Genomic DNA, 21,997 nt, shown 5'->3' on the forward strand with positions numbered 1-21,997 from the left:
TAATAGGATTGGGACACCTTAAAGTTTAAGTTGTTAAATTTCAGTGATAATCGCGTGACCTTTACGAGCGAGAAAACAAAAATATATGTATTGTAGTTTTTGTCAGTTGTGTCGTCAGGTAACAAAGCACTCATTAAAATGGTTGCCTAGGTACGTTGTGATTTCCAAACGATGGTCCCTGGATGGTCATCTTTGATCCGCCAGCTTAGATTTCTGGATTGACCCAAAATTTCAGAAAACCACCAAAACCAATAGAACAACACTAAAACGATCTAACAACGCGAACGTTATTGTAAGAAAGTTAGTTTTTGTCTCTTATTAAAACTGGAATATTCTTGTCAGTTTTTCAAAAAACTGCCTGTCGAAATGTAGTTGTCATGGTAACATCTTTAGTGGACATTGACCTACCACAGCACATTTTTCTCATATAAATTTTTGTAAAATGACAAAATGTGGTGGCATTTGTTCGCATATAAAAAAGAATGGTGCAAACTTTGCAGAATCTACCCCAGCTCCGTTGTAGATAGGGTTAAATTAAAAACGCACTAAACAACTGGTTGTGAACATTTAATAAATCGTTCCAACTGTTTTACTTACCCTCTACCAAGTTTGAAGTAGACGTAATCTGCTTCGTTTGTTCTTTTCCTAAAACGGATACAGGTTTTTGTGGTCCATTCATCCATTCCATCTCGTATGGCTCTCATCGCACGGGAATCTCTAGCTAAAACGCAGACATCCCATTTAGGTGTTTCGATACAAGACAGGTATCGAGAGAAAATGGGCCAATTTAATAACAGTTTACATTAGCAAACAAAAATCTGGGCCCTTGTTATTACACGCTCATGTATATAACTAGTCCAATAAACATTGTAAGAAGTCTTTATCAATTATTGTTGAACCGGGTTTTGAGCTTCTTTTTGTAGCGCATGAACCCGTCAAACCAACGGCCTAACTTGAAAGATTACAAGTGTAAAAGTATTATTGAATTGACATCGTATCTCACTTTTTCAACCGGTTACTATAGACGGTGCCTCCTAATGCAAAGTATTTTTATACAGTAAATGACTATGCGAGAAAAACAGATCTTAGTGTGGGCTACTGCAATCCAGAAAGAAAAATGACGGTAGCGGGACATCGGGCATTTTTGGAGATAATTTTAAGCAACAATTATTCTAAAAAGCAGTAACCGACAAAGCAACTAAATTTTTTTTTTTTTCAATGGAAACTTTATTATCTCTGAAAAATGCATGGTTACCCCCAATTTTCTTTTTGGATACCAAGAGCACCTCCTAAGATCTGCTTTGTCTGCGTAGTTTTAAACCGCGCAAAAATATCCCTGTATTAGTAGGTACTGTTTGATCTAACAACCGATTGTTATAGTGGCCTCGATTAGTATTCCCCTAGGCTTGTTTTTGCGCGGGAATTCAGGTTAATAATTTGCATTTTGTACGTGACACTTTGCTGAAATGACATTTTCTGTTCATTATACGTTGAACTTTCAACGAGACGCGCTTCACGTAGTTATCCGCAGTTACTGCAGTCTGCTGGCAATTTCCGCTAGAAGTTTCGTCTAAACGCGCCACAACAATGTAAATGTGCTGTATTTTCGATCGCTTTTATCGGTTTGTTTACCTTATAGCTGGTGCATTTTGTAAGTTGACTTTGTTTGTATGTTTCAGTTTTAACCTTCTTCGCCTCGTCAGTAACACTGTTAAGCTACAATGTTCAGCCCTCCCGGGCAGCCGACAAAGTGAAAAGAGTTGAGAATAAATTGCGTGAATTAGAAGTGCTTGCCTCCGGCGGTTACAGGTTCTGCCCATTTGAAACTCGAGATGTGCAGAACGTATGCACAGTAACAAAAGAAGATACCACCCTTCATTGAATTGCAATCGTATCTCACTTTTTCAACTGGTTATTAAGTAGTCTTCTCCGATCCATCTGAAATTTACTCAAGTTATTGTTTTTGAATGGAAGTTCTAAGGAATGATATTCTGTACAGGTACAATCAAAGACAAACAGGTGTCTAAAGGTCTTGGAGCAAATATGACAATTAGTCCTCATATTAACAGCTAATTTAGTGTGGCTGACCAATGAAGCCATGTTTTTCGTTTAAAGCCCAACTTACTAACCCCGCCCTTCCCCACCGAGACAATTTTGAAATCCGCAAGTCATTTTTATTACACGGGCTCAACATTGTAAGGGGGTGGGGGAACGAACACATCGTTTACTTGTACCGTGATTCTCTCGCGTGTGTAGAGAAACATCGCAAATGTGCATTTGTCCCAACCCTTCCGTTCTTGATTGTAGTTACCCAATCTAAGGACAACTAATCAGAAAAAGCTCTCCAGCCGCTTGAATGATATTTTAACTGCACAAATTTATAAATTACAACTAGAGTAAAGATCAGAGGGAAAACAGAATATGACATTTCATGTAGTTTGCTCCAATTCTTCTTGTTGAGTGTACCCGATTTTACAGTTATAGAGGACTTACCAAGGTTTGGGCCGATTTCATAGACAATCACCCCACGGGGCCACTTTGGAAATTTGCTTGAATCTCTTTTCCGGCCCGAACCGTCAACATCTTGTCCATTCTCAGCTCTTCGACGCTGTTCTGGTGTCAGCCTCATGTCTCCCTCGTACAGATTGGGGTTATTCTCATTCAAATTCTCTACAAGGTAAAGAAAAATCCATCATCAATTAAGCCATAGGGCCTGTTTTTTAAGCGAATTTCAGACGGGGCTTAACAAAAGCCAGGTCTAAACCAATTTCAATCTAGCCAAAGTGAATGGTTCATCGGCGAAAAGGTGTGACTGATAAGGCAAATAGCAGTAACCAGATAGCTTATTCGTGAACAGATTCATTAGTTTGTGATTGTCTTAAACCATTGTCTAAGTTAGACTACCATCATTTTGGATCCGTGTATCTTGGATTGGTTAAGATTTTTTTAAAAACAAAAACAGGAGCGATTAATTCATCAGGGGCTCCAAGCACCGAGAAACAGATCAAAGCGGCCTCGTGTTTTTATTGTTTCGATATATTTGGAGTTATGAAGTGCGAAGCGCGAGTTTTTGACATGACTTCACAAAAGACGTTCCGAATAAAGAGCACTGAATACAGCTAAGGAGCGCGCCAGCGAAAGATACTTAAAGCAGAATTCAAGCTGATAAAATAGAAGGTTCGTAAGGGTATTTCATTGTTTTAAATTGGGGGTTTGTAAAATTATGAAAGGTTACAAGAAATTGTATCTGATCATGTAGGCAAACTATAAACAGCTTCATAGGTCTGGTAATTGGCTATATTTAAGACAATTTCTGAAGTCATGACGGTTACCATGGCAACAGATTTAGCTCTACAACAAGGACATCTAAATTTCAATTTTTGCAAATTATTTAAAATACCAAGTCGGTGAAATACCATTTTAATTCATTTGTTGGAAAGCCCCCTATATTCTTTAACTCCTCTGGTAATATGACGGAACGTTATTCAGTAGATCTTGTGTTTTATCAAAAAGGCATTTTTTTCGTCCTCAGAAAATTCTGTTGGATAACTTTCTCGCAAACGTTTCTAGCTATTTGTATTCGCATACTAAATGTTGCATGCATGCAAAAAATTAAGATAGGTCACCGCACAAAACTCCGAAAGAAAAACAAATGTTTCATGCAACTTTTATTTCCGGTTCGTGAGATTTTACGCTGCATCTCTACTTCCGATGTTCTGCGCATGCGGCTTTTGATAGAAATTTTGAAAGTGACTTTCCCACTGTGATTTCATTGATCAACAATTATATTGTCACGTCATCACTCGAGGTAAAATTTGTCTAGATGAGACAAGTTGAGACAAGTTGAAACTCGTAATTACATGTAATAACATAGATTTTGAAAGACGATTTTTGCAAAGTTGTGTAAACGATCTTTCTTCTATTTGATCTTTCATCCGCAGTTCAAACTATATGTTTCATATATTATTTTACATTTAGTTGTATATTAACATCAACCGCAAAAATGTCGTTAACGTTCACTAATAGCTGCCGAAGTTGCTCCTTTTATGAAAGTAAGTTTCTCGGTATGTAAATACGAGAACAGTTGCCAAGCAACTTGTTAAAATCGTTGTGGTCGGTACTCAGTAAAACGACATATGTTTTGATATATCGCACGGTATGCTGTTCCGTGGTTAATACTGCGTTGAGGGTTTGCGTGAAATTCTGCCACCAAAATTGTCTTGTAGAGATCTACTCGTTCCTAAGGCAGTCATGCAATTGTGACCGACTCCAATGATATGGCTGACTAGTTTTAAAACTCTTTAGCACATTTTCTTTACAGATCTTTCTTCTTTGTCTTGTTAATCTATGCCATTAGTTAGACCTATAAATTATCTATGGTTCATGATTGGTATACTTAATATATGTCATGAAAGTAGCCTCATCAAACATTTTCCCTGTCAATATTTGAAACAAAACTTATATCAAAGCAAAATTTGATGGTGTATCAATATAGGCAACACAAAGCTGCCGAAGTTGCTTATCAACCTTTTCAATTGCAAATAGCGTATCAATATTAGCAAATGGTGTATCAATATGAGCATGCAGTAAGCACTTAGTGACAAAAATTTATCGCACAGCAAAAAAGAACGAAAATAATGTTTGTTTCCGCGTATTCGCACAGATGGTTTTAGGCGTTCTTTAATTCCTACAATGTTCATCTGTGCGAATAGCTCGCCTTAACACAGTTACCTAAATTTTTACTTGATAATACATAGGTGTACATAGTTTTTACATATAGTTATATACATTTATATCCTTTAGTATGGCCCTTTCGCATAATTTTGAATTTATTGTTTTATGATTTTGTATTTGTAGCATTTGTAAGTTACGCAATTATCTAGTATCTGCTCTGGGAGCGTATGCGACGGCGACATGTTAAGATCTTTTAGTTTTTGTTGAAATCAAATATCCGTTAGAGCCCTCTTAGCCAATATATCCTTAACGTTGTCGTACACAAGTTTCCTGTTAGTGTGAAGCGTTTGCTCAGAACATTTGACAATGTTCTTTTAACAATGAAATTTCGACATTGCTAACTAATTTCACCGTGCTTCTAACTGTACATTAATTTTACACGGATCGGCTTTGGGTCAGGGTTATAGTCAGCAATGAGACTATCCAAACCTTTGTGAAAACGTCGTGAAATTTCGCGGCTTGAATTTTCAAAACGAAACAAAAACACAACAACAATGAAAGCTATTAAGACTACGGCAGCAAATGCTTACCATCAGGATTATGATCCGAGCTGAATGCTGCTCTACACAGCAAAATAACTAGAAGCCACTTCATGATTCCTCGTTTGCAAGATGCAAACAACAGATGATCTCGCTTGGTCTTGAATGAGTATGATAGCTGCTAGTACCTGACGTTTAGTTTAGAGAGGGGCTAGTGTCCCATGGCGTCAGCTGCAGTAGCCAATCAGATACTGGCGTCGCAAAAAATCGCTATGTGGGCGGAATCGGTTGTGAAGTCCCCTCAACAACATGGATCGTACGACAGGAAATTGTTCTTTTATACCGTATAACATGCAAACATGTCGTGTTTTTTCTCTTTAGTTAAGCAGCAACGACGCCACATAATATTCATGACCATTGCTAGCTTCGAGTTGCAAACATAACCTATCAGTTTTATAGCTAAGCTTTATATTTGTAATGTTAATAATGAGCTTCATTGAACTTTTTTTCTTTCAATATTGGAAACAAACTAATATTAATATCAAAGCATAAACAGTCTTCATTCTTGTTGATGTGATTGGTGAACTATGCTTATCACAGCCTGGTCTTTTAAACGATGCATTGTATCAACATATCATTTCATCATATATGTGGTAAGACCAAGTTTTCGTAAGCAGAGCTTTCGTTAGCACATTTTCGTGAGCAGAGCTTAAAACCAACCAAAGCCAGATACGCTGCCGGCTTTGTTTTTCGTGTAATATCATGATACATGATGCTAATCATCCCATCCTACGTTGTTCTGAAATATTCCGCTTCCACTTGGAGAGTTCTACAAAGATCAAAACGTTTGCCATATAAAAATTTCAGGTATAACTTGAATATTGAAGAGTAATGATAATAGAAGTAAAAAGATCATCACCAAGGCAGTTGGTTAGGAGAAGGCTGGTTTCCAAAAAGGTGAAAAACAGGACATCCATGATAAAGAATTGTCTTGCTTTAATGTCCTTCTGATTGTGGTGCTGCTGACGCAAATCGTAGTGTTTTTTTTTTCTTTTTCGTGCATAAATTATAATTTATCAATTTTAACTTCTTTGTTGTTTTGCTGTACAATCGAGGAAGTTGGTATTCGAAAAATTACAGAGCAAGACTCTCGTGGTCAAGGATGCGCTACACCGTGACAATGGTTGATTACAATGCACTTTTAACTATATTGCTGATGACGCAAACGATGGCTTTCCGCCGGGCTTCAATTCCGCATACCATCGATTTCATTTCTCAATCAATATATCTCAATACCTTATCTGCGTTAAATGATATTGGCCACTAAATGCTTCCATATATAGGAATTTGAGTGGTACAGGCACAACAGCACGCGCAAAGACAGCGTAACACACAGAAGTAAAAAAATATGTAGAATAAAATAAAGAGACCCTCAAAGTTGTGGATTAAGCCTAGCTTGTGATTATATTTGAAAGAAATGGTTTGTCCGGTTAGTACATTGAAGACAGATTGCAGTCATTCAATAGATTACCTTAGATTCTGTTTACTGTTCTAGTTCTACGTATACGCATTTAAAAAACATTTGCACTGGTATTCGCGTAATATAAATTAAGGATCTTGTGTCATATAGGGGGCCTCGATCGATGGTAACGGTCGGTATGTCGGTCGGGTCACGGTCGACGGACGGTCGATATCTCGGTCGAAGTATCCACCGAGTATCGGTCGATTGTCGGTCGAGTAGCGGGCGAGTATCGATCGAGCATCGGCCGCTGTATAGGCGATGTATCGATCGATCATTGGATCACTTTCGGTCGAGAGATCGACCGACAGTCGGTCGCGATAGCATCGGCAGTGTGTCAGCAATATATCGGTGAACCGTCGGTGAAGTATCGGTAAAGTATCGGTCGATGCATCGGCCGATACTCGGTCGACACGAAAAAGGAACGAGGATTTTGCTTTGTTCTAAGCCGGTTAAACTGGGACACTACAGTGTAATACGCTGGCATATTTTTACGCGTTCTCTTGACCTAATATGGTAAAATGATGCAGTAGTGTAAGAATAAAATGAGATAACGACAGACTATCGACCGACTATCGGTCGTTATTATATTGGCCATCAACTGATATGATGACGACCGATACGCGATATAGCGGTGCGCTATGTATGCACGAATGTCGATCGAGATAAGGACGAAGTGTCGAAAAACATATTGATAGAATATTGACCGATATATCGGCAGATACTATCGGCCGGTAAGCGGTGAAATATCGATGAAGTACCGGTGATGTGTCGGTGAAGTGTCGGTGTATTGCTATCTATATCGGCCGACAGCCACCTCGGTCGATACGACGACCGCTATGGCGGTACAACATCGACCGAGTCATCCCTAGTTATCGACCGAGTAGCGACCGAGGCTCGACCGAGATATCAACCGTCAGTCGACCGTGAGTCGACCGACATATCGACCGTTACCATCGATCGAGGCCCCCTATAAGACACAAGATCCTAAATGGATAGATGGTTCCTTCTAACACAGAAGTATTTTTTGCACAGTTTATGACTATGCGAGAAAAGCATGGTATACGCTTAGTATAGCCTAATATAAAGTACAAAGCAATGTATGGCGTATTTTTACAAATTGAAGCTTTATTATCTCTGAAAAATGCATGGCTACCTCTAATTTTCTTTTTGGATACCAGGAGCTCTTGCTAAGTTCTGCTTTCTCCGCATAGTTTTAAACCACGCACAAATATCCCTGTATTAGTAGGCACCACTGGATAGCTAGAAAACCCGAGTATCTCGAGATGCGCAGAACGTATTTGTTTTCGCAGTAATTAAAGGAGGCACCGTCGTTAATAATACTATTTTATTACAGATGAGAGGTTTTGTTTTTGACTGATCGCACCGATCATGAGCTTGCATTGGCACAAATACAATATTTCTGCGAGAACTAGTGTTATTGCTTCCACCTACCGCAGAACTCTTTGAGTTTATTCGTGCTCTTTAAGCACGTTAGGTTGATCTTTATTTATACGCGATGGGTAGTTGAAATGTGAAACGTGAGTGCAAGCATGAGAAACTCTTGCAAACACAATATCAAGAGCATGACTGTTCGATAAATTTGATAAAACCACATTTTTACGTGTGCAATTTGCGAAAGCGAGTACAAGCAAGGAGAACTCGCGCAAACACAATAGTCAAGAGAATGAAAGTTTGATAGAGCCATATTTTTGCTGCATGAGCTAAAGTGAAAACTAGTTGATGGAAAACGAAAACTATTTTGACTCAAAGACTGCTTTTAAAATTTGATTTTCGCTCTAGTGAACATGCTGAACAAACAACATTTTTCACGCCAACGCAAGGGCTTGCGGTTTTGGTTGCGGGTTTCATTTGATTAAAAAGACGTGTGGTAAACAAAAGGGCCAATCGAGTTCAACACGGACCGTAATGATTGAATTTAGACTCTACGTTCAGTCTTTATGTTCCCTTATTTTCTCGTGCGATAATAAAGTAAGGTCTTGAGAGTCTTCTGTCTTAAAGAGGATACAGTATTTAGTCTCAGGTATATTCGCTTGCAATTAGTTCTATTCAAGTTGGTGTTACGCCGAATGTCTCATGCAAAGAGAAAAAAAATATTCCTATATTAAACAATTCGTCAGCAACAGACCGATTTAAGCATCTGCGCAAAGCAACCATATAAAAACGTCACCGATAGTGTCGCAATCTGCACTACTAGAACAGCAAATAAAAAATTAAATAAAAATAGATGGGAATTTCAGTGGAATCCACGGAGTGGCTCTTCTCGTCACTGTTTCCAGGTCGAATTGGAATTTGGAAATGTTGGAACACTATCCTTCGCTGTGTGGAATCTTTACAGGGTTGCAACAATCAACTTTTTTGCACTTAGAATGGGAGTCTTTTTTTTTCACATTGTTTGCTCTGGATGTTTGACAGTAGTACCAACTTATTATTTCAACGCAAATTATGAGTCTTAACGAATTTATTATGGGAGGAGTACTTTATGAGGGGCTCATCGGATTTATGGTTACTTCACTAAGGTCAACTAGGGATTCAAATCGCATCCGCTAAAGTTCGGAAACTCAAGGTTGTTAATGAAGAAAGAGTGCTCTGACATGATGCGGAGTTCCATGGCGGGTTTATCCCGTGGCAAATTATCCTTGTAGATGTAGATGTAGATGTAGATGTAGATGGAATCGTTTCAACTTGTGACGTGCTTGGAAGCCTGAACTAAGTTGGTTTGAAATCGAAATAAACAGAATAAGTACAGGCAAAATTTTTGGACGTTTTCATTCTGAAAATGAATTGATCTCGAACATCAGTAATAGCCATAAGATGACGTCTTTTAACCTTATCGTCTAGCTCTTTGGAGCTTCTATTTAACTGCAATTCTAAACATCGTACGGAATTGTTCTGTTCCGATCACAGTACATTATATTTATTCTTTTATGGCTAAATTACGCGCGTGATTTAACACATGGTACTCCTGTTTGTCGCAAAAATGTTTCTTTATTCTTTCAACCCAAGTTTTCTACACACTTGAGACATCGGAGGCTGCTAAGCCTTCACATGGGCTCCTGGCCATCGTAGAAATATTTTCGATCCCTGCCGGCCCAATGTAAGATAGTGTTTAAGCAACAAAAACTGCAGCAAAATCAAATCGGCTGAACTTGATTAACATACTCATCACCAAAGCAGTTGGATACAATAGGTTCCCGAAAGATGAAAAAACAAAGCACTCAAAATCAGCAATGCGTTAAACCCGCTGCTGACGCAAACGTTAGTTCTTTTTTTTTTCCGCGTACATTCTCTTTCAGCTTTAATTTGAACAGGTTTCTATTTGTTCCTTCCGGATAATTTAAAAAGCAAGGCATTCAAGGTCAAAAATGCTCCAACTCGTACCTCTATGAACTTTTAATCGCACTGTTGGTGGTGCAAAAAGTTCTTTTATTCAGATTTCCATGTACTTTCTCTCACCCCTGTCGTAGCTAATCAATTTAAACTGATCACTTTGCAATCGAGCCCAGCAGAAACTACACGAATCCCCCAAGTTTCCGATCGAGGAAAAGAGAAAAGCAACTGCAAAAGAAGCTAGCAATCCAACAATATTATAGCTTAGGATTTCGTCAGGTCCAGAGGACAAATACGACATAAGATATCGATTTCGCTAACCCCCAAGTTCGACTCATGGCACTAAAAGTGAAAGTATGTGTGATAAAATGTAACTTCCCGCGGTTCATGTAGTTGATCTAAAAGTATCTTAAGACCGTCAAGGAAAAAAGCGTATTGAACTAGGAAAATTATGGCAAATACGCTCCTCAATAAAACATTCAATAAGTCTAGGAAAGCCTTTTTTTGTTAACATGTTTTTGGTTATGTTGAACTCAGCTCTCCGTTAGAACCACTTTACTGAAAATACCTTCAAGGGAGTTAACAAGTTTCCTGTTAGTACGAAGGGCACTGAATAAAATCATTCCCACAACGCCTCGTACATTTGACAATGTTTTTTAACAATGAAACTTTGATATTGGTAAATATTTTGACCTTGCAGTATAACTGTACAGAGATAGTGTTTGGGTCAGGACGATAGCCAGCAATGCAGAGGCGCTGCCAGCGCTTTGTGAAATTAAAATGTCGTGAAATTTCGCAGCTTTACATTTTCAAAACAAACAAAAAACACGTAAAATGAAACACAATTATAGCTACTAAGACTACGGCAGCAAATGCTTACCATCAGGATTATGATCCGAGCTGAATGCTGTTCTACACAGCAAAATAACTAGAAGCCACTTCATGATTCCTCGTTTGCAAGATTCAACCAACAGTTGATCTCGCTTGGTCTTGAATGAGTATGATAGCTGCTACCTAACCTTAAGTTTAGAGCGCAGCCAGTTTCCTTTGGCATCAGTAGCCAATCAAATACTGGCATCGTAAAGAATCTTTATGTGGGCAGAATCGATTCCAAAGTTCCCTTAACAGCATGGATTCATTTTTTTCCGCATAACATGCACGCCTATCTAGTTTAGAAAACATGGTGTGTTTCTCAGCTCTCTTTAATTAAGCAACAACGACGCCACACGAATATGCATGGCCATTGCACCTGCTAGCTTCGAACCTTGATTTCCCAAGAACAACTCTTTTACCAATATAACCATGTATTCTTGAACAGAGCGATAGAGTTTAAATCCAAACAAAGAAAAGAAAAGAAAGCTGTCCTCTTTTTTTTTTCGTGCAATTTGCTAATTATATCCCATCCTACTTGATCAGAAATATTCCGCCTCCACTTTGAAAGTTCTAGAAAGATCAAAACGTTTCTCTACTTTAAAAGCATGAACTATATTTATAGAATAAACCGATCATTGAAGAGTAATGATAACAGGGGTGAAATTATAATAATCAAAGCATTTGGTCATGAGGAACCTGGTTTCCAAAGGAGTGATGAACAGCGCATCCATAGCAAAAAACTCTTTTGCTTTCAACTATCAGAAATATTCCGCCTCCACTTTGAAAGCTTTAGAAAGATCAAAACGTTTCTCTACTTTTAAAGCCAAAACCACATTTAAAGAATAAACTGATCATTCAAGAGTAATGATAACAGGGGTGAAATTATAATAACCAAAGCATTTGGTCAGGAGAAGCTTGGTTTCCAAAGGAGTCATAAACAGCACATCCATAACAAAAAACTCTTTTGCTTTCAACTATTGAAATTATTTTTAACATTAACTATTAATAATCACATATTAGGGAGTGCGTTGGATGATCACAATTCCAGGCTTTCTCTCCTTTGTGAATTGTCATCCGCCTCTGCAAAAAAATCTGCGGGGGATGCCAGATATGCATCCCTAGATCCATCCATTTAATGAACCAACGTTGTCCCATACAATCTCGACTCCAATCCGTATTGGGAGTGAGTCCTTTCTACGTCGAACGATCGAAAAAATACAAAGCATACCCATAAACTATAATTTATTTTTTAGCTGTAAGTGCATAATTAGTGTTAATACATGATTACTGCTGTTTCTATTAAAGATTAAATATCTCCATCGCTTCACGCTTTTTGGAATGATCGTATTTTTTCCCGCGAACTATTTTTAGTAGCAGTTCACGTCTGGTTCGCTATACAGACAAATGTATGGAAAGTTCAAAACACGACTGGACGCTTTCTGGCACAGCTACATCCCTCCAATTTTTCTTCTTAAAATCCTTTTCCTAGTGCCAAACGTTTCCAATTCATGAATTTTTCAGAAGCGATGTTTTATGAAAATTATTTGACATCGGATTTGCATACAAACACTGTTATTTCAAGCGTGTTTGCCTACTCGTCAAAATGGCGTCGAAAAACGTGATAAGGCCTATTGACCGTTAAGGGAGTTGTAAACAAATTTCCTGTTTGTACGAAGGCCAGTGAAATAATGCTCACAATGCTTTGTACATTTGACAGTTTTCTTTTTAAAATGAAATATCGGTATTACTAAATATTTTGACCATGCAGGGTAACATACTGTGCATTAGACACAGATAGGGTTTGGGTCAGGGCTATAGTAAGCAGTGCAGAGACGCCGCCAGCGCGTTGTGAAATTATCGTGAAATTTCGCACCTTTACTTTTCAAAACAAAACAAAAAAGAACATATAAAATGAAACACAGCAAATATAGCTAGTAAGACTACGGCAACAATGCTTACCATCGGGATTATGGTCCGAGCTGAATGCTGCTTTACACAGCAAAAGAGCTAGAAGCCACTTCATGATTCCTCGTTTGCAAGATGCAAACAACAGTTGTTCTCGCTTGGTCTTGAATGAGTATGATAGCTGCTACGTAACCTTTAATTTGGAGCGAAGCTAGTTCCCTTTGGGATTAGTAGCCAATCAGATACTGGCATCGTAAAGAATCTTTGTATGAGTGGAATCGATTCCAATGTGCCCTTAACAACTTGGATCACATGACAGGAAATTGCTCATTTTTTTTTTCCGCATAATATACGAGCCATCATAACTAGCATGACGTGTTTTTAAGCAACAACAACACTACATGCACATGAACTTATATGAACGTTGCACCTGCTAGCTTCGAGCTTTATTCCTCGGGATAAATAGTTGATATTCCATTTCTAATTTAGATGGGTGGTGAAAGTCAAGTTACGCTTCACCACCCCCTTAAACTTTCCAACATTTATTCTTTACAAATTCGCCGTCTTTGTTATTTGTCACATAAATCTATTGGATTGGTGAAGTATGCTTATCACATCCTTTCAAATGAAGGACGAACTTGAAGTTAATATTCTTAAATACAGTAAGAATACATTCGTGATCAAAGCGAAAAAGGTTAAATTTAGACAAAACAAAGAAAAGCTGTCTTGTTTTTTTTCCGTGTAATATGCTAACCATCCCATCTACTTTGATCTGAAATATTCCGCTTTCACTTCGAAAGTTAAATTCTACAAACTGAGATCAAAACATGTATCCTCGCTCGGTCATGAATGATAATGGCAACAGCGACCTGTCGTTTATTTCAGAGCGAAGCTAGTTCCCTTAAGCATCAGTACCCAAGTAGAAGCCGGAATCACAAAGAATAATTATGTGGCTAAAATCGGTTGTGAAGTGACGGCTTAACAACAAGGGCTTCATGACAAGTAATTGTTCAGTTCCGCATATCGTGCAATCCATCACAGCTAGCTCGAAAACATGTCGTGTTTCTCTCTAAGAAATAAGCCATAAAGGCTTAATAAGTGGTCTCATTCATGCCGCGTTCTACGGTCCCGTCAGCGAGATTGAGCTAATTGAAGATTTGGGGGGTAATGGTCTATATTCAAAATTGACGCAGTCTTCAGTTTTATTGATATGCATATGATTGGTGGAATATGCTTATCACAGTGTTGCAAATGATACATCATATGTGGACTTGAGGTTAATATTCTTAGATGTGGTAAGACCATGTATTCGTGAGTAAAGCGAAAGAGTTTAAATCCAAACAAAGAAAAGCTGTCCTGTTTTTTTTTTTCGTGTACTGAATATGCTAATAAGGACTTTAAGATAAAACGACTACGGACTACGGCTACGGTTGGACGTGAATCAGGGACTGGATCGAGTCAGACTGCGCATGATCATTAGCCCGTGAGTTTCCCGCGTTGTTCGTAGTCCTTCCACTACGGCGAGTAGTCGGCGAGTTTGACGTAGTGACGACAACGTAAGTATTTTTTTGCTGTTTCTTGCCATTTTCTCTTTCCTATTTATGTTACAATGTTAGGTCAAACAAACCGAAGCCTTCTTGTTTTGAGTTAAAGTAGTGCCGATGTTTTTGGTTCATTTCTCGCCGCGAATTAACTGACACAATGTGACGACCATGTAAACATAGCAAATGCATGTACACTTAGCTGTCATAAGCTTTAAGCTTACTGTCATTTCTTGTTTTTCCTTTTTTAACGCAGAATTATGTCTAAGGAACAAGATACTACCAGGTTAGTTATGTTTAGAGATGAATAATTTCATACTTTTAAATGTCGATACTGCTACCATAAGCAATAAATTTTAATCCATTTGTTTACTTTTCAGTGGCAGTGCTGCAGTGCTGCAGGTTTCTCGGTCTACAAAGTAAGTAAGAAGCTTATGTTTTCACTCTGTAATCTCTGGCACAGAAATAAGCAATTGTCTTTTAATGTACTCCAAGACTGTGCCTTGTATTACTGTATATCATACCTCACTTTATTATTACTCAAATTTGGATCCATACAAAGATTCAGCAGCGGTTGTTTTTCAATGAACTTGACAAATTTTCAATGAAACATCAACTTTTTGATCAACCAGCAGTGTTTTTTTTGTTCATATCTTCATTTTTCAGCTGAGTTTGCGACCTTGAAATTAATGCAGTGGGAAAAGTTTGGCTCTGAAAATCTTCAAAGAACCCTTGATTACTAAATTTAGGCAGGAATTAGGTACTGGTCAAATCTCCCCCTGACATACTGCGGGCATTTGACCTCTTTGCCTTCCCGGTGGTGGGGAATTTAAAACCTAGCCTCAATATTATATGAAGTGTCACAGTGCTTGCACGAGGCATGATAAGTCATGGCGGAGTCGACGTGTCAATTTTGTCTGATTTAAAAGGGAAGGATTGTGTGCGGCGCCCCTATGCACAAGATACAATTTATATTAAAAGGTTAAATAACCTGAGTTTAGTCTATGATGTTTGAGATATTGTGTTCGTATTTCAATTATGTCCACAGCGTTTTTTCTTAGTTTTTATTACATTGGATGCAAATCAGTTGTTAATTTAAACTTTGGTTCGAGAACTGAAGGCGTGTCTGGCATCCTACATTTTTCCATGTGCGTGTGAAACTTGAGATACCACTTGCAAACACTGGCGGCGTCCTCGATTATGCTTTTACTCTAGAACTGAGCAATTTTTATCTCCATGTAATGTTATATATGGCTTAAAAACTATATAAAATAGAATGGCTTATTTCCCCGGGATAGGGGCATTTGAACAGCTATTTGGCTCAGGGAGGGGGGAATTTGAACACTAATTTTCTAAAAATTCAAATGCCCAGGGAGGGGGATGTTGAAGCTTTGATTTGACTGGTACATTAGATTGCAGTGCACAATGGGAAGGTTGGCTGTTTGACTGTTGAATGTACAACAGCTTCCTGTATTCTGAATGCCTGTATTTTCTATGGAATAGTATAAAATGCTGATATGGTAGGTAAGTGTATCTTACAAATGTGTTTGTGCCTCTTCTTTTTACCGTTAGTGCGCCATTTCGATGGACCAAAGCAACCAACTCACTTTTGTTACGTGAAGTTTTCACCGCTGAGCCGTTTATGTACAAAGTTGGCAGTAAAGAGGCTGGTCAGAAGTGGTCTCATGTGGCCGACAAACTAAACTGGTACGACCATTTCAAAGACATGCCAAGGGATCAGCGAAGCGTGAGGGAGCACTTCAACAAGTTGTTAGCAGAGTACAAGCGAAAAAAGAACAAGGAAGAAAAAGGAAGTGGCATAACACCTGATCCACCAACCGAAAATGAACAGATCCTTGAAGACATAATTGAGATGATGAATTCAGCACCAATCCGTGTGGAAGATTCTGACAGCAAAAAACAAGAAATCAAGAGGAAAGAGGCCCTTGTGTGCAGGGATAAAGCAATGACAACTTGGGCAAAGGCTGGAAGAAGTAATGAAGATTCAAATTCTGATTCAGATGAAGACACTGGCAATGATAGCAAGAAACCTGCTACTAAGAGAGGACGAAAAAGAAGAAGCCGCTCTGATGCCTTTCAGTATTTGGCAGAAAAAACATCCAAAGAAGCAGAGGTTAAAAAGGAAGAAATGGAGTTACACCGACAACAGTTGCAACTTCAGGCTGAACAGATGAAACTGTTCATGCAAAGCCAGTCTAACACACAGAATCTTATTGTTGCACTTTTACAAAAAATTTCCCAGTAACACTGTGTGACATTGTTGGCATTTGTTGTGTTTTGAGGTGTGTATATTTCAGGGCCTTACTTCATTACTTTTTATAGTTTTCAAAAAGTAAACTTTCAAGCCCTTAATGGCAATTTGTAAGAGAAACAGTGCTTTTCTTCTCCACAAACTCCTTTATTCCATGCGGGGGAAATTTCAGGATTAAGGGTGAACAAACTGTTTCATGCATGGCAATTTTTACTGTTTCAAGTGTCATGTCATGGCCAGTTCCAGTTATTTACTGTTTACATGCATGTAGATATCAACTCAAATACAAAACTAACATTAAGTCACAACAAAGACCCTATCAAAAATGGCTGCTATTTTAATATTCTTTTGTCTGCATTCAAATTAGCGTCACTAGCCTTGTTCACGGTGAAATATTCTTTTGATTTTTGAACTCAAGAACGAGGTTAGTGAGGCTAATTTGAATGCAAACAAAAGAATATTAAAATGTGAGCCAGTTGTGCATAGGGTCTATGTTACATGTTATCCAAATTAAAGAGCTGTTTGAGTTGGGGAGTATAATTTTGCAAGGGTTAGATTCCATTGTTAAGGTAATCTTGAAAAACATGTTTGTATAATACTGAGGCAAATATATTGTATTTTTTGTGTTTGTACTTGTAAACTCTTTAATTCCCACCACCAGAATTCAACACCCCTTTCCTTTTCATCTCTTTATGCATTGGTGAGAAAATGGTACAATATCAAGAGAATTAAGCTTGGGTGCTGATAATATCCTACCTAATTCCATCTCTTTGATTGGAGTATTAGGGGAAATACCATGCTGCTAATAAACTTCCAGTTTATTGCTAGGTAGAAGTTAAGTAACTTAATTTATCTCACAATAACACAATCTAAAAAATTTACTGTAAGATGAAAACAGGTCTCTTCACTCTCTTGATGCCTTTAAGGGTCACTTAACAACCTTAAGCTACTGAAATGCGACAGATTAGTTGGCAACCTCACAGCACTGAATTGAAGACAAATGTGTTGTATAATAAAATCGAGTAATATTTGGTAACTGTCATGAAACTTCGAAATATCACAATTGTTTTTTCTTACTTCAAATTGGTATTAGGTATACATCTTCATGCTAAATAATTTTGAACAGTTGGTGGATCAAGTTGAAAGACCTTTGAAGTTGCGTTGCCATAAAGGCAGGTGAGAATGTTCCTGAAAAGTGCAGCAACAATGTATTGTTTACCAATAGCACTTAAACCTAACTTTAAGTTTTGTTTAAAATCAATAAACTTAAAGTAATTTGAGACATCACCAAATAACCATTCCACAGATACTCTAACAGAGCTCATAGCTTCATTGAATGCCTGCATATCTGCTGTCAGAATGGGGACCTCTCCCAAACGGTAAGGGGCCATTAATTGAGGGCGTAGCGGGTAAGCTGGATCCCCATACAGACACATCACTTCTCCTCTTGGACTGTAAGCGTCTCTCTCAAGAGTGTTCAACAGACCAGAGTCTTTCAACATTCCTGCGTCATGGCGCCGGCCCTCCACAGGGCCATAAAGATTGGCTATAAGACCATTAGGTATTGCCACCGCTTGAAATTTAAGCGCATGTACGCGCTTGTGCCCATTGTAGACTACACGTTGCTTTTCACCTGGTCGACATATCGGTCTGACTGTCCCGTCAATAAATCCAAAACAATTGGTAAGTGGACTTCCTTTTCTACTTATGGCATATGCGTATTCTTGAAGGTTAGCACTGGAGAGGAATGGCTGGTTCCAAGAGGTTAAGCGAAAACCGTGTGTAATATAAACCCAGTCAAGTACCGTGTTTGCAATCATACACAATTCGGGCACTGGGCGAGCAAAAGTGGACATTAAATCAAAGTAGCGGCATGGGTAGGCTAATCTCTTAAGAAGCAAACAAAGTCCCTCCATTCCATCACAAACAGTTCCTTGAGGACACTTAAAAGTTGCTGGACACCGCAATGCATTCAGCAAAATTGGTAGATCATCCTTGGCCACCCTGAAGCTGGCTTCACACTCGCTTGAATCGAAGTCATCTAAACAAAATGAATCGAACTCCCAGTATGGATAAGATGGATTACTTGACAGGTAACAATCGTACAATATCAAAAATTCTTCATCATCGAGATAACCATCTGCATAAGCGATAACAAGAGCGTTTCTAAGTTCTTCGAATGACATTTTTTTCATCCGTAGTCTAAAATCGCGTAGTCGCAATCTTAATGTCAAAATACACTTCGATTTTCGCGCCCTTTCAGCGTACTCGCGCCAGTCCACGATTTGTGCGGGCCTGGCGCGTCCTACCGTAGTCAGTAGTCCGTAGTCGCCCTATCTTAAAGTCCTCATTCATTCCATCCTACGTACGTACTTTGATCTGAAATATTCCGCTTTCCTTCGAACGTTCTACAAAGATCAAAACGTTAAGTTTCTCTACTTTCAAAGCGAAAACCAAATTTCAGGAGTAAACTGATCATTCAAGAGCAATGATAAACAGGCATGAAATGGCCATAATAAAGCAGTTGGTCAGGAGGAGACTGGTTTCCAGAGAATGATTAAAAGGACATCCATAATTAAGAATGCTTTTGCTTTCAACTATTGAGACAAAACAGTTTCTTATCTTTAAAAATACAAAGCATACCCATAAACTATAACTTGTTTTTTAGCTGTTAGTGCACAATTAACTATAAAAATGAGCAAAAAATCGGAACGACGTTTCGGTGTCATCCTGGCACCCTTATCAAGTAAAGAATGCAACAGAAAAGATAATTTATACATAAAGTTACATTCTTTACTTGATAAGGGTGCCAGGATGACACCGAAACGTCGATCCGTTTTTTCGCTCATTTTTAAAGTTAACTGTATTTCTAAACTTAATCTTATTAGTGCATAATTAGTGTTAATACATTATTACAGTTAGTACATTAAGTTAATGTGACAAAAATCTTAGAAGGTAAACGGTTATATAGAATTAAAGCCTCTTTGGTGGTCAATCATGTCGCGACCATTGAAACAGTAAATTATCTTCTAACCGAACTGCTGCTGACGAAAGCAGTAGTTTTTATTTTTTTCGTGCATTATGTACAGTCAATCGAGCGAAGCAATGGAAGGTGTACATGTATATCAACAAGGCCGGGGAGGCTTGGACTAGTCTTGCATTGGGCTCGCAAACTAAAAGCCAACATCACAAAGAATCGTTTTGAGGGCAGAATCGGTTGTAAATTGATACCAACTCACTAGGCGTAACAGGCAATTGTTCAGTTTTGCGCACAATAATGTACAAGCACCAAAGGCAACTCCAATTTGTTTTTTTTTTTTTTAATTTGGCAGCGCTACCTACACAAGGATTCATATACTGACGTTGCATCTGCTAGGAACGAACTTTAATTTCCCGAAGAACCATGAGCCTGTTTCGGAAGATCAGGGTAAATTTACTGACAAAACAATCAACATTTAGCCAGCTTCACCGGGGTTTTGATGTAATAAGAAAATAAAAAAAAAGAGAGTGTTTTCCTTTGGAGGATTTGAAATGTATGCGCAAAATTTGCATTTTTCTCAACTAGTTTTGTCCAAGATTGTAGTCATAATGTCATCTGGGACGAGTTGCTTAAAACTTAACGGCGGGCGTAAATGCTATCCGGTCAGACGTTAAAATACTGAATGTGACCGGTGAGGGTAAAAGGTGGCATGAGTTTGCGGAACTGCATGTGGCATGACCTGCGGCATGGCATAATTATGCAAAATACGATACTTGCGGAATGACTCAAAGAAATAAATTAACTGAAGAGTGCGTCTCATTTTGGCCCAATTTTAATATAAGAGCATTAGCCTGATTAGCTTTTTCGATGTTGAGGAAAATGCAACAGATGGGCTGTTTAGGAAATACAAGCCTGCAGCTGGGATAGAACATGTCTGATCGGTGGTTAGGAAGAAGTGAGGGTGAAGAAATCGATGACTTGAATACTGTTTATTGTTCTCGCATTCAAGGAAATATGAGTACATGTGCGTATTCTCGGACACTTTTTGCATTTATCACAATAACTTTCCTCAGAAGGGTGGGAGCAAGCTGAGAATTTTCTAGTATATAGTTCCTTCCTTTTTAAAATACCTAAACACGTCCTAAAGATTGGCTGATTGAACGCCTGAGGTTTCTCCGTAATTTTGAAAAATATTGTAGACGTTGAGCGGCCTATTCTCGGACGAGTACGATCGTTCGCAGATGGTTACGCCTTTTCTGGAAAAAAATATCTCCTTCATCATGTTAATATACGTCTCGTTAAAGAAAAAACGAAGTAATATTAAAAGTTTATGTTACCTTTTCCCGACTTAAAAAACATTTTAAAGTCAGTTTGGGTGAGACCGCGGCTCGGGTATGAAAGCGCTGAAACATTATGTAGTGGTCTGTAGTCACCGGTGCCACGGCGCCTCCGCCGGGTAATTTTTTTTTTTTTTTTTTTTTACCACGTAACGCATTTGTTATCTAATTCCACATCATTATCCCAGAATTTTATTTCATAGATATAACGGAGCTATAGTTGTGTTAACGTCTAATAAAATATGTGGTTCGTGAGGAAAAATACCCCGCTTCCCTCCCCCGCCGGTCGGGGCAATGAAACTCACAACTTACAACTTTTGTGACCTACCCACCGAAAGCGCTTTCTTCTCTCGCCGTTTCAAATCACAAATATTTATGGCCAATTTTTTAATTTAAGGGGGTAAATATTCCTCGATGCGATGCTTAACAAATTTTGCCGCTTTTGGAAATTGCATTTGTTAGTTATTCCGGCTCGCTGTCAAACCGGCCAGGTAAGCTTTCAGGAAAAGCTGGGAAGTTTCTTCGCTATTCTTTTATGAAACTGTTTTTAAAATATTGAACTTAAAAATGCGTCTGGTCCGTCTGGCCTTTGCTTTGTCCGAGAATAGCTTTATCAGACGCTGTGAACATTTAACGGTTACATATTGTAACGACTAAAAAAATTGTAACAAACTCATGACAAAAATAGGTTCTTTTTTTTCTCACCTTAAATTATCGGCGAGATACGTACGCAAGTTGAACTGGCATGTGGTAAAGCATGGAGTGGAGTGGAGTGGACTGGATTTGTAAAACATGGACTGGATTGGTAAAAGGTGGATTGGTAAAACGTGGATTGGTAAACGGTGGATTGGTAAAAGGTGGATTGGTAAAACGTGGATTGGTAAAAGGTGGATTGGTAAAACAATAAATGAAGCAATAAACTTTATTTTGTTTGCAGATCCTTTTCTTTCTCTTTTTATCTTGATTATCCATACAGTGATCCGATCAAACAATATCAATGGTATAC

General features: G+C 38.4%; 4 protein-coding genes and 1 long non-coding RNA gene across 6 annotated transcripts in view; 2 read left to right on the forward strand and 3 right to left on the reverse strand.

Annotated features, from left to right (window-relative positions):
* Nucleotides 1-11,038, reverse strand: part of LOC146471465 (uncharacterized) — a 28,572-nt gene extending 17,534 nt beyond the window's left edge. The window contains exons 1-3 of one of the 2 annotated variants that reach the window (XM_085119942.1): nucleotides 10,964-11,038; nucleotides 2,494-2,670; nucleotides 598-721 (exon numbers count right to left, since the gene is read on the reverse strand). In XM_085119942.1, coding sequence (XP_084976068.1) covers nucleotides 598-721; nucleotides 2,494-2,670; nucleotides 10,964-11,027 — 365 coding nt within the window. In that variant the 5' untranslated portion in view covers nucleotides 11,028-11,038. Of the gene's footprint in view, nucleotides 1-597; nucleotides 722-2,493; nucleotides 2,671-5,264; nucleotides 5,377-10,963 lie in introns of those variants that run through there. The other variant, XM_085119941.1, reaches the window with a different exon arrangement.
* Nucleotides 1-21,997, reverse strand: part of LOC146471466 (uncharacterized) — an 81,678-nt gene that overhangs the window by 13,411 nt on the left and 46,270 nt on the right. The gene's annotated exons all lie outside the window — the stretch shown is intronic.
* LOC146471467 (uncharacterized) overlaps nucleotides 1-21,997 on the forward strand; it is an 84,148-nt gene that overhangs the window by 448 nt on the left and 61,703 nt on the right. The gene's annotated exons all lie outside the window — the stretch shown is intronic.
* LOC146471468 (uncharacterized) lies at nucleotides 14,565-17,522 on the forward strand. The gene is made up of 3 exons (XM_085119970.1): nucleotides 14,565-14,688; nucleotides 14,783-14,821; nucleotides 15,975-17,522. The coding sequence occupies exons 1-3, from the start codon at nucleotides 14,663-14,665 to the stop codon at nucleotides 16,666-16,668; spliced, it is 759 nt and encodes a 252-aa protein (XP_084976096.1). The 5' UTR covers nucleotides 14,565-14,662; the 3' UTR covers nucleotides 16,669-17,522.
* On the reverse strand, nucleotides 17,656-18,860 carry LOC146471469 (uncharacterized). The gene has a single exon (XM_085119958.1). It carries the CDS (start codon nucleotides 18,858-18,860, stop codon nucleotides 17,778-17,780), a length of 1,083 nt encoding a protein of 360 aa, XP_084976084.1. The 3' UTR covers nucleotides 17,656-17,777.

This window comes from Pavona decussata, unplaced genomic scaffold (assembly GCF_977016875.1).
Source record: "Pavona decussata unplaced genomic scaffold, jaPavDecu1.1 SCAFFOLD_102, whole genome shotgun sequence".
Taxonomy (NCBI): Eukaryota; Metazoa; Cnidaria; class Anthozoa; order Scleractinia; family Agariciidae; genus Pavona; species Pavona decussata.

Bases quoted from the DNA above. Each gene is read 5' to 3' on its own strand.
- LOC146471469 (XM_085119958.1), bottom strand. From the start codon at position 18,860: ATGTCATTCGAAGAACTTAGAAACGCTCTTGTTATCGCTTATGCAGAT.
- LOC146471468 (XM_085119970.1), top strand. From the start codon at position 14,663: ATGTCTAAGGAACAAGATACTACCAG. The intron at 14,689-14,782 runs GTTAGTTATGTT...TTTACTTTTCAG, and splicing joins AAGGAACAAGATACTACCAG to TGGCAGTGCTGCAGTGCTGC. The intron at 14,822-15,974 runs GTAAGTAAGAAG...TTTTACCGTTAG, and splicing joins CAGGTTTCTCGGTCTACAAA to TGCGCCATTTCGATGGACCA.